This window comes from Podarcis erhardii, assembly GCF_964252035.2.
Source record: "Podarcis erhardii genome assembly, chromosome: 8".
Taxonomy (NCBI): domain Eukaryota; kingdom Metazoa; phylum Chordata; class Lepidosauria; order Squamata; family Lacertidae; genus Podarcis; species Podarcis erhardii.
In genome coordinates, this window is record NC_138499.1 from 50,244,932 (window position 1) to 50,258,074 (window position 13,143).

The 13,143-nt window shown below is 40.9% G+C and overlaps 1 protein-coding gene across 2 annotated transcripts in view; it reads left to right on the forward strand.

Moving 5' to 3' along the window:
* Positions 1-3,733: 3,733 nt before the first annotated feature.
* VAPA (VAMP associated protein A) overlaps positions 3,734-13,143 on the forward strand; it is a 29,257-nt gene continuing 19,847 nt past the window's right edge. Inside the window, exon 1 of one of the 2 annotated variants that reach the window (XM_081873872.1) lies at positions 3,734-4,334. In XM_081873872.1, the coding sequence (XP_081729998.1) occupies positions 4,259-4,334 (76 nt within the window). In that variant the 5' untranslated portion in view covers positions 3,734-4,258. The remainder of the gene's footprint in view (positions 4,335-13,143) is intronic. The other variant, XM_081873873.1, reaches the window with a different exon arrangement.

The following is a 13,143-nucleotide window of genomic DNA, read 5'->3' on the forward strand; positions in this document are numbered from 1 at the left end:
TGGGCCTCTCTCCCAGGTTGCCACCTCTAAACTTCTGAAGGTGCAGGAACTACCAAGAGTGCTCCCTCCACTGTTCTCGGTACCCAGTAACAGTTGAAAAATGCAGAATCTTCGAATCGGAATAATAACTCCCAACCCAGCTGCAAGGCAGGAATGGATCTGAGATACGTTGATTATTTATTAAAATGCCACAATAAGTAGAAATAATACAAGAAAGATAGAAGAAAGAAAGGTACTATGGTAGGTTCTGGTTGCGTATAGAAAGAAAACACAAAATTATTTACATGCATTAAATATCAAATGTTTAACAGTCCGTCTTACAACGAATTATTAATGCTAAAACTGAATGACCAACAATGGGAGTATTGTAGTGCTCAGGGCTTTTTGGTCTGGTAGGAAGTATAAGGGAAGCTTGATAGATGTAAAAGATAAGGACAGATAATTTTATATCATATTGAACCAGTGCTTTCATCTGTAAAAGCAATGTCCACTCTTCTGGGGCTGGTACACAGATCCGTTTTTCCTGAATGAGTTGGCTTGTGCTATTCTATAGTTTGTAACAGATATGTAATAACAGTAGTTTGATCTAAAGATCAGTTAGTAGACAGAAGCTTGTAAAAGAGACTAAATATGATTGCAAAATACTATGGTGACACATCATGTGTGGATCCATCTCCTATGGAGCGACAGAAACAGAACTGCCCATTAAAAAGTTAATCACTTTGCTATCAATGCAAGATCACTGCCAAATAAGGTAGTGCATAATAATTTATTTTTGTTTCTTTATATTAGAAGGTACAATTTTCTTTTTCAGTTCTAAAGGTCTTAGAGGGGTGTGTGTGTGTGTGTGTAAATAGATATTTCATACTTCAAAAAATAAATATCAAAGCGAAGTGGAACTTTATCAAGGAGTGTCACTTTAAATACACCTGTGATTTCTCAAAGACCTGTTGCGGCTTCTGGTAATATATCTGATAAAATACTGTATGTACTTTAAACCTCCACTTGCTCATTCAAGTCTGTTAAATAGATTCCCTGAAATTAAACAGCAAGCTCAGCTTCAAAAGCTTTTTCCTCCTTATTCACATATCAGCTCAGTCACTCTCTATGTACCGTAATTATGGGTAGGCTTGGGGTAGTTGCATGGTGCCCACTGCATGTAAATCTAGTCTGTTCCAAAGATAAACCACTTACCTGCCATTTATATTTTCAAGTTAGCTCTACATCTATTACTATGCATCAATGAATTATGACTTTGGGGTGTGTTGGGGGGAGGGAAGCAGCACAAATCATTGAGCACTTTCAGGAAAGAACACCAGTGCAGATTGCAGAAGATGAGAAAATGGATGTACTGAGTCAAGGCTCTGAGAGAGGTTCTGTAGCTTTAAGAATTCCATAATATGGCCTAATACTGCTGTCCTCATTACAATATTAGTACTGTAATGGAAAAGCGCTGCAATTGGCAGAAAATTTCATGTTATGCAGCTCTTAAAGGTACCAGTGTCTGGACATGGCAACCCAAACCATGGCAAGATGCATAAAGCAGCAGAAACAGCTACTCGCAAGCTTTGTCTACTATTAAAGCTTAATATTACTTTATCATGATTCTATGAATACAAGTCACACAAGATCTGGAGGAGTAGGAAAAGATTCTTCCCCTCTTTCTCCCTCTCACACACAAAATGCAGAGACACGTACATTATATCGGTTGCAAGCTCCAATCTAGCAAGTACTCATTAGTATCACCCATACCATGGCCTTATGAATAATTCAACAGGAGACTGTCAAAGATTCCGTCTATAAAACTATACAAGCTGACTGAAAAGAAATAAATGTTTTATAAATCACCTCAGATAAAAATGCAAGAATAGTACTTCATGATATGGAACTAGTTGCATGTAATTACGTAAGATATTTGCAATAAACTGAATGTGGACTAAAAGTAAGAACAGAAGTAGGTTAATTACATTAAAAATTCAGTATTATTTAAAAAAATTGTATCCTCCCAATTTTTGGATTATGAAAACAATGAAAGTCATACTGACATTTCAGAAAAAATAGCCCTAACAAAAGTCCTATTATTATTATTTTTTAACTCGGGTGAGCTATGTTGGAGATTTGGGCTGCAAGCCAATGCCTTACCTTCAAATGAATAAAATAAGAGCCCTGCTGGATTCCTGTCCCGTTCTTGATAAATATCCATCAGGGCAACCAAATCTCACTCAATCCCACTGCAAGGCCTTTTCTGCATCCCTTATTGCCTGTTTGCACTTTAAAGGCAAATTCGTGTTCCTTTTTGCTCTATTTTTTTCCTGAAGAAAACACCCTTGCCTCTGGTAGCTGCCTTGTGTCTGCACATAACCACACCAGCAGTCTCTATGATTTGGTGATATGTTTCCTGTTCTGCTGTATACATTCTAGTGGAGCTTTCCATTGAGCACTACAGCAAGACTTTATTTTAAGTAAACAAGCATAGGACTGTGGTTAACATGTCATGCATCCTGAGCAAGACTCATAATTCCTGTACCGAAACAAATATTGGCACAATTGTCTTTTGAGTTCAGTTGCTTGTAACTGAACAATTTCTGGTCAGTTGCTACATTTTAGTGGCTGCTCTAAGATCTGTTCTTTTCTCTCTTCTTTTCCGGGGTTCCCTGTACAATTGGGTACGTCAACATCTATATTTTGTTCTCATTGTGACAACATATATTCATTTTAAATGTGATACATTGATTGTAATTCTACTATGTCTGCAATGGGTGTGCCAATGCTTTTATTATTCCTTATACAGTATATTTTTATTACCACTGCAGTTTAATTCTGATGTGCTCCCCACCATATATTCCAAGTGATAGCTGCTTATCAAAAAAAATATGTGCAATTGCTTGGAATTTTATATATTTTCAGATAATTCTGTTATCAGTATTTCCACACCCACACCCCTGTGCAACCTCAGTTACAGGGTCAAGGTGCAAAAAACACACTTTGCCAAGGAAAACTGGGCAAAGAGAGCGAGTAGGCTTATTCTGCTAAACAGACTGTGCGATCTTTGCGAATTTATAACCAGCCCAGCATATTTACGGTGGTAAAAATAACAAAGCAAGCGTTATTGAAAGAACTCAAGTGAAAAATAAATCCAGTTTTCCTTCCTTTTTGATCCTCAGCGCAAAACATGTTATCTGTTTCGAATTTAACATTAAGCATTTAACCTGGCCACTCCTGCCACACGGGGGCAATTACGATAAGTGTCCCCAGCACTGAATGTTCAGAGGGAACAGAGACCCGGACGGGCTACCTTTCTAACCCAAGTCAACTCCGTTTCTCCTTTGCTTGGCGACTACAACTCCCAGCATGCAACGTCCAGCGAACTAGAAAGCGATGCATGCTGGGAACCAACTGTTCCCAGCCCGCCTCCTTTTCCGCTGTTGGGAGACTCTCGATGCTTTAACCCTTTGGTGTCATTTTCTCCTTCCGGTTTGCCCCGAGTACCACACAGCATCCCCCCACCCACCTCCTCCGGAGGGGAGAATTCCTTTCTGACTGCCAAAAACCCAAACCCGTGGCGCCTTCAGGGCGCGCGTGACAGCTTCCCCCCCTTTCCCGGCCCACGTGAGAGGAGGAGGAGGAGGCCCACGTCTAGCGACCAGACCTGTCAACCGACCAGGGGGCGGGGGATGGGGAGGAGGGACGAGCAGGCGGAGACTCGAAGCGGCGTTGGTGTTATGTGTCTTCGCGCGTGGCCGTGCGTGCGCGCGCGCGCACACGGGCCTGCCTGCCTGCCTTTCTCCCCATAGGCTGACGTGCGGGTGCCAGAGCTTGAGGCGGCCGCTGCCCTCGCGCCCGTGCCGTAGTCGGCGTCGAACGCAGTGCGCTGGGCAGCCGCGCGGGGGGTTCCTCACAGAGCGAGCCAAGTCCTTAACGGGAGAAGAAGGGGGAAAGGAAAGCGGGCAAGAAGAAAGCTGAGGCGGCGGAGAGAGAGAGAGAGAGAGAGAGAGAGAGGAGGAAGGAAGGAAGGAAGGCGGCGCGCGCGCCTGCCTCTCTGTCCGCGCGCGCCTCTAGAGGGAGCAAGGAGGAGGAGGCGGCGGCGGGCGCTGCTGCTGCTGCTGCTACGACTGCTACTCCTCGGTCGGCGTCCCTTCCCTTCTCTCCTTCCTCCCTCCCTCCCTCCCTCCCTCCCCGACCGGAGTGTCCTCCCTTTACCTACCCACCCACCCTCCCTCTCCTCCGCCTCCCGGACTGAGCGAGCGAGGGAGCAGCGATGGCGGCCGCCGGGGCTCTCTCCAAGCACGAACAGATCCTGGTCCTCGATCCGCCCACCGACCTCAAATTCAAAGGTACGAGAGAGCGAGAGCGGGCGGAGGAGCAGGAATCCTTCCCAGTGGGTGGGGGAGGGCGGCGGCGGCGGCGGCGGCGATGCCCAAAAGGGTGGACGGGCAAAGGCAACTCTTTCCTCCCCCGCCCGGCGCCGTGTTGAGCGGTGGGGCTGAGAGATGTGGGGCGGGCGGCAAGAAGGCCTGGCCCAGCCGCCCTCCTTCCGCGGAGATTCGGGTGGGAGGTTTGAATCGGGAGGGACGGGACGAGGCGTCGCCGTCGCCATCTTGCTCTCTCCTCCTGTCTTCTCCCGCCCCGGCTGGCCGTCGGTGTGCGGTGCTGAGGCGGGAGCCTCTCTTCCCTCCCCCGCTTCCCCGACCTCCCCGCGTCATCCAGGCCGGCCCCAGCTACGGCTCCATCCGCCGGCGGAGGGCGAGAGAGGGGAGCCGGCCTTAGGCGCTGCCAGCTCCTCCGCCCCTCCCCGGGCTCCTCTTCCGCAGCGCAGCCCGGGCCAGGCCCTGCTTGGGCCAAATCTCCTCTGGGCCGGCCCCCCGCTCGCCGCTGTCAGAGGAGTGCGGGGACGGCTTTCGCGCCGCCCGTGTTTCCAGGAGAGGCTCAAGATGCGGCTGGGCAGCCCTTGAATAAGATGGGGGAGGGGGAAACTCTGCACGTTTCCCACATTTCCAGGCGGCGCCTTCCCTTCCCCCGATTTCGTTGCCACCTCGATTCTTCCATTCTGATATACCTGTAGTCGAGTGGTGGTATCTTGCACCAACGCCCTCTGACGTGTCATGTAAGGAGCTCGGTAATGGGCGTTTTCCATAGCAACGACACTCTTGATATTGGACACCTCGGGTTTAGTGAACGACACGTTTTTGTCGTTGTTGTTGGCAGAAATAAAAGCTTCCCCTCCCCCAGCCCCGCAGGTGTGTTTCCTGAGACCGTGCATCGAATATAAGAATCATGTACAAAGTACAGGATAAGTTTCTGTGCTTTGAGTATTCGTTGCTTCGGTATTCGGTGTGTTCTTATTTGCAGAATGTTTCTAATGCAATATATACAGAATGTTAATTTTTTTTTTAGTTATCCGCCATTATAGCAGTGATATAGATGGTGATGAAATTGTAATGCCATTCGGAAAAGAGCCAAGATTCTTGGAGGGTAATTGCCAAAACACAGTAAACATACTCTGTTAGTCGTAAAATTGTACTCTGTCTCTGATTAGCACTAGGTTGAATGGATGGCTTTGGAAACATCACAATCTAGGTCTCAGTTGTCTGCTTATAAGAGGAATTAATATTACTTAAGTTACTGAGTTAGGTATAGGGAGGACTATAGTAATACTATAACCTACCTTGAGCTAGATTGTAACTCTAACTGAAAAATACATCATTTTGAGCAAATTTGTAATATTCAAAGGTTGATTAATGGGAGTTTAGGGGAGCAGGCAGTTAAAATGACATATTGGTGTTTTTTGGACACTTGGGGTGATAAAATCTTGTTGCTCAAAGAAGGAAGTTGTGAATTCAGGTATCATTTTATAATTTAATTTCTTTATTTTATTTTTTATCTTTTAAATAACATTTCAGAATCTCCAAGCTGCGTTGCAACTTGACAGTCATAAATCAGTTTTAGTTTAAAACCTCAAGCTAAACTCATTGCTTGGGAATCTCACTATTTTTTTGTGAAATTTACAGATAATGTGTTCAGGAGGAAGATATGAAAATGCAAAAATGTAGACTTAATTGATAAAAGTTACTCATTATGAGCTTTTTTGTGGTGGAGGTGGGATGAAGGGTAAGATAGAATGTTGTGGAAACATCTGTGGAATTCTTATAGACTCTGGCCATTGAAAGTTTGCCTGACATACAGCCTGAGCTGATGTGTGTTTACTCAGAAGTAATTCCCAGTAAGCTTTATTAGATTTACTCCCAGGTAAGTATACATGGGTCTGCAGCAGGCCTTCAGCTTTGCTTCTTGCATTACCTAGGGAAGTCATCTAGTTGAATCAGTTAAGGTTTACTTCAGAGGAATTTTTGAAGCATCTACCTGTTGGGAGGCATGCTACTTTTTAAATCAGTTTTTTAACATTCCTGATATCATGTTTGCATTTTTAGAATAATCTGTAGCATAAAACCAGATAGTAGTTTCATTATAGTACCTGAACACAACTCAAAAGTAACTTAAAAGAAGAACATTTGCTTTGTTTGTATAAAGCCCAGTCAATGGCATTTTCAGCTTAAAAAACAACAACAACTTGGATGGCAAAGCTGAAGGTGTACAGTCCTTAGCTAGATAGAATACATAGAGGCACCTTACCCTTGGTATGCTGGACTAGCCTGTCTGTTTATTCAAAAGTAAGTTGTCCTGAATTCAAGTTAGTGTGTTTAGTACTGTTGCCTCAGTTAAATTTAAATCTGAAATGAATATACTTGTAAGCCTGTTTACTCTGATAAAACTTCTAAGCAAGTTTGCTTAGAGTAGCAACCACAATGTGGTAATGTACAGTCCATGTAAACCAAGTGTAGGCCTATTGAGTCTTGCCCTTGAGTCTCACTGGCATATATAGACATTTGTATAAGTAAATATACAAATATTTACAAACACCAGCTCCCTTGGCCTGAAAGTGAAACCCATAGTCACGTTTGACTGGATTTAACCATCCAGGGATCCTTTACCTTTACCTTATAAGTAAAATGGTTGTCATTGCCAAATGTATTGAAACAATTAAGTAATGGTATTTCAGTTTGTTTCAGAATACAAAAGGATCTGGACACATTCTCATCCAGAGCTCTGATAAACTGGATTTCTGCCACAATCTTAAAACAGGTTTCCCTAGCAAATAAAGGCTTAGGACAGAATATATGGAGTGCTGTGCCAGTGCAATATCACAAGTGTGACCTTATACTGATATTGCAGGCAGACAATTCAGTGCAAATGTTTCAGATCAGGATGTAAGTGCTACAGGAATCCACATAATTTCAGTAGTTATGATAACCTGACTTTTAGACATACTGCAGCTTGTAAAAAATTGTTTAAAGTTACACCAAGAATTGTGATAATACAAAATAATTGAAAGTTTATGACACAGTTCCAATGATGTTTTGACATTGCTGACAATGTCATATTTAGAAGAAGGGTAGTAGTTACATTGGATTCATATTTAAACCCCAGAAAAGCTTATAATATAAACACTTTTAAAAAATTGTAATATTATGCTGAAACAGGCTAAAACTCTTTACATCATAATTCAGAATAAAAGATTTTGCTGCAGTTCACCGTTTGAGTAGTACAAACAAATGGGTCACTTTCATTGCCTTTGTATGTTGCTGATAATGCAAGTGTGCTTAAGTGGTAAACAAGACAAAAGTATTTCACGTTCTTAAAAGTTACAGTTGAGCAGTCAATGCCAGGCTGTCTTTCTCTGGTCAGGACACATTGATTTCGAGTTAATAGCTTATTGCATTGCCATAAAATTTATTTTAAAATGTTTCCTTTGTAAAAAAAAAAAAGTGTTTCTTAATAAAAAAGTCTCTTAAATCCAGTAATGATGAAACATTCTTAATAACAATGCATAACTGCATGTGGTTAAATTAAAGTTGAAATAGATGGGGTCAATCATGAATAGCAATGTTAAATCCCTCAGATATCCGATTTAAATTTTATCATATAGTAGGGCTGAAAGAGATGTCTGCCTTGGAAAGGAATTGCCAGCTGAAATACTTGGCTAGGTGGTCAATAGCTTGACCCAATAGAAGACACCTTATTGTAACTATGTGCTATATCCTTAAGGGTGAGATCCATTGTAGCTTGAATGGGTGTCCACTCGTGTAATGGGGCTTCCCCTTCCAGGGGACCCCTTGAAACAAATTTGGGGGGCAGATGGAGGTTAGAGAAGAGCAGTGTTAGAAATTAGTTGTGTTTTGCTACTGGCATGAGTCCAGTTGTGACCACATGCAGATCTCCATCTGGCTGGCTTCTCCAGCTTTCTTAAGCAGGTAAGCAGAAGAACTTGTTTACTGCATTTATATCCCACCTTTTTCTCCAAGGAGTACATGGTTCACTCCCTCCCTCCTCTCTCCCTACCTCAGCAACCCTGTGAGGTAGGTTAAGAGGCGGTGACAGGCCCAAGGTCACCCAGTGAGTTTCATGACTGAGTGGAGATTTGAACCCTGGCCTTCCAGGTCCTAGTCTAATACTCTAACCACTACACCACACTGCCTTTCTAGATTACTTCAGCTGTGGGGCAGCTATATAAATTAAGTAGGTAAATAAATAAACAGGGGAAAGCAAAATGTCACTTACGGAAGAATCTGAAATATTTTCCTTAAAGCTTGCATTTGTTTTACTCTGGATTGTTTTATTTGATGTTTTAATGTGTTGTAAACACATTATATCTTTAAAATATAAAGCAGTATAGAAATGAAATAAAAAATCATAATAATAAAAATAAATTTCATTGTTAAAAAATGGTGTCTAGACATTCTGTTGTGGTGACCACAACCTTGGTTTAAGGTGCCATTTGGCGATTAGCTTATATATCGTGAGTTTCTCACACTGGAAAAGAGAAACCAGAAGTTCCATTACACAAGCAGTTTAAATAATTGTATTTCACCCAGTGGATTTAAGGTGCCACACATAACTATTCTCTGTCGGTTACAAGTTTACACTAGCCATTGTTAACACTGCCCATATTAAAGAACAACATTTCATGCTTAGTTATTACATTTAAAGTACAGGTAGTTTAGTTACTGATGGAATTTCACCATGGTGAAGTCATGATGACATATTTTGTAATATTGTATTGGTGCATCAAAAGGTTTAAGCATTTTTGGAAATCTCTGCAAATAGAGCACAGAGGCTGTAGAATACTTTAGGCTTAACTAAAAACTGCAGAATGTTGGAGACTTGGTGGATAATTGTTAAAACTGATCTGATAACAGAAGTATAGTTCACCATTGCATAGCTGCTGGTATTGCAAAGGATATACACTTACTGCAAAATGAGACGCTTGCACTTAAGAGTAAAAATAGCTCACCATTAAACCCATCCCTCTGCCTTTAAGATCAGTTGCCAAAATTGGTCATTGGTATGTCTTTCATGTAGGCAGGGTTGGAACATTTTAAATATGTATCTGTCATATATCGGTATGTCTTTTTAAACTTAGTTTATGTTTTTCTCAAACTTAAGACACTGAAGGAAAATAATTGAGAATTTTCATGATCTGGCTAATGTAATAGCTGTTTCTTGCATCACAGTTTGATATACACACATCTTTCATTTAATTTTTAAGATACCTGTTAGGGGCAAATTGGTATTTGGCTTCTGCGTGTCTAATGTGGAGTATGAAAATAGATCTGCATACATGTAATATGAAACAGCCCTCATATTGATTAGACATTTGCATTGCTGTTTCAGAAGTCCATTAAGTGAGATAGTAAATTGGCTTCCTGGGTGCAAAAACTTCTGTGTTGATACATTTTAATTATTTGCAATATCAAATTGTGGGGAGTGCTGTGATGAATGGCACCTACCTTATTCTAAGGTGGAAATATACTGCAAAATATATTAGGTTAGAAATAGAATTATAGGACTGAAAACAGTGATGAGAGCCTTTTAGAAAAAAATCCAATGCAAGTTAGTTTGCATATGGAAATTTGCATGAGAAGTTTTTTTTTTATGTGCTAGAGAATGATCTAATTTAGCATCTTTATTTTACTTGTATTTAGTAAGCAATGCTAAAAACATTGAAACTGCCAAGTTCGCCTAATATATTTTACATTTATATCCATGCATTGTTGTTAATTAAGTTATGAAGTGGAAAAATAAAGCACTGGAAAATGTTCTGTCCCACATCACTGGCCAAAACAAACTTGGTTTCATTCATTCTAAGTACAAAACGCTTTTTAATTCTGCAATCTTAATGCATGTTTTCTTGGACATAAATTCTACTCAGTTCTTAAAGTTGCGGTTGGGCAGGTGGGTATTGATTTCACCTTTAATTTTTCAGGTTGCCTTCTTGCATAAACAAAGCTACTGATATTTAGGCTGTAATACTATGCACTCTTAATAGGAAAGAAGTCCCATTGAAATTGCTGAGACTTCTCAATAAAGATGCATGGCATTTCATTGTTGAATCTAATTTCTGTAATTACTGTTTTAGTAATCTAAGATGATTGTCTAATATTTCCAGAAATTATTGTTTAAATCTTACCAGTATTTCACATAAAATGCACTGGATTATATCAGACCGAATCATATTGCCCATGGAAGGACCCTTCTGCTCATGGAATGATCATAGCACTAAAACAATTTTGTAACAAATTTATGGCTTCCTGTATAGCCGTTGGAAGTCTTTATTTATATTTTATCTTTGCAAATCAATATAGAGCACAACAGTATAGACGATTTGGTTAATAACATTGCTAGGGAGTTCTAGGGAGGTTGTAGCATGAAGTATGGTTACAGAAGTATAAAACTGGGAATAAAAATTCTGCCTGTTATAGCTCTGTGGCCACCTGTGCAGCAGTGGTTGAATACAAAGCCAGTTAAAGCAGATTGTTTGGGCTACTTAAAGCTGGGGAGCAGAGGAGTTTGTCAGAAATGTCTTTAGTAGATTTGAGTCAGTTGAGCATGATATCACTCCAGTATTGTGTGTAACTTCTAACCAGAAAGTAGTAAATGTCTAGAATAGTTAAGGAATGGTAGGTGGGAATTAATGCTCTTCATTTTTGTATAATGGTTGCTCATATTTGTCCACCAGACTGCAGTTTAATAAATGCAATGTCATTAGGATTTCTACTGGATGAAATTCTTTTGGATGAACTATATAGGGTCATGTATGTCATGCATTGATAATTAAGGAGCTGTAATGAACAACGCTGTGGGTTAAACCACAGAGCCTAGGACTTGCCGATCAGAAGGTCGGTGGTTCGAATCCCCATGACGGGGTGAGCTCCCATTGCTTGGTCCCTGCTCCTGCCAACCTAGCAGTTCGAAAGCTCGTCAAAGTGCAAGTAGATAAATAGGTACCGCTCCGGCGGGAAGGTAAACGGCGTTTCCGTGCACTGCTCTGGTTCACCAGAAGTGGGTTAGTCATGCTGGCCACATGACCCAGAAGCTGTATAGTGAGATGAGCGCCGCAACCCCAGAGTCGGTCACGACTGGACCTAATGGTCAGGGGTACCTTTACCTTTACCTTTACCTTTACCTTTACCTTTACCTTTACCTTTACCTTTAATGAACAACTAGATCATATTGTGAGATGTTAGTCAATCTAGGCTAATAAAAGGATTCATGATGCTCTACTACCTTAGGTGGTACTTCATTCCAGAATAATTTGTCTAATGCGGCTCAGCACATCATACCATTATATTGTTGCACAAAAGCCTTGATAATATTAATGAATGCAACATAAAAATCTCCATAGGACACAGACAAGAGCCCAACCTCTCTCAGACCAAAGGTAGCCTTTCATGAGGAGAATTCTGTGTATCTAGAAGCACCATACCATATTTATATAATTTTGACTTAAAATGCATAGGGTTCTTTTTCTGTCAGTCAACTTATTGCAGTATCCATCTGCCGACTTTTTGTGCTGTGTTTGCTTTGGAACCTTCATTTTTGTTGGTCTGCTAAAATGATAAGCTGGTTGTTGAAGTAAGGCCTGACATATTTGTTGCAAACATTAGGTGTATAATGGGTTTGATCTTGGCTGGGTGTGTATTAACTGGGGCTTACATAATATTATTTGCTTAGTTCATCATATCCTAGAGTATCAGTATGTTGCATTTCCTGTAGTTGCTTATCTCATTTGGTATACTGCTCTAAATTATTAATGTGATTTTTAGTGTGCTGAAAATGAAGACAAGGTAAGTTGACTTTAAAGGAATGTTGTAGATTCCTTTGAAAAAAATCATTTTAATTTTAAAGAGTCTGTGAAAAGTGCAATTAAATAACTTCACGTAGGAGAAAACATTTTATTGTACCTGTTTATTATCTCTTCTTATCTTTTTCTTGCTTACAAAGTGATTTAAAGCTGGACAAGTAGTAGTATTATTATTTGAAAGTATGACTTTTAAATATATGAGTTACTGTTCTATGTAACATGCAAACTAACAACAAAAATAAATTTAGTTATCCAATTTCCATTTGTATGAGGTAATATGTTGGCAGATTATTATTATGTATAATGTGTGAGATTCTTTACTAAGTAATATAATCAAGATAAATCCTGAAGAACTTTAAATTTGGGTACTTACCGAGGGATGGGAGACAAACAAAAGGGTTAAGCCAGATGCTTCATGGAATAGGTGATCATTGATGAGGAACTTGAAGGGAAATGGTGCCACCACTTGGGTGTTCGGGGCTTAAATGGGAGAGGAAGTGGGATCATTCTTAGATGAGGTGGCCAACATGGGCCCTTCCACATGTTAAGATCAGCTTTTGAAACTACCATTGTTCTAGGCACATTTAGGAACAGGGAATTTCATTAAAGTGAGCAGTTTCTGAGCTCTGGGTACAGTACTGCTCCTAAGATTTCAGATTAAAACTGGCACTGCTGGCGCTGAGGGTGTGGGAGGAGAAATTCCTCCCCACTAGACTTCCAATAGATCTAGCGGTCATCTTATACATGGAAAAATAGCAAGTCTTAGGTTTGCGAACTGGACACTCAAGGTGGGTGTCTCTGCCATCAGTTGTATAGGCCAGTGTTTCCCAACCTTGGGCCTCCAGCTGTTTTTGGACTACAACTCCCATCATCCCTAGCTAGCAAGACCAGTGGTCAGGGATGATGGGAATTGTAGTTCAAAAACAGCTGGAGGCCCAAGGTTG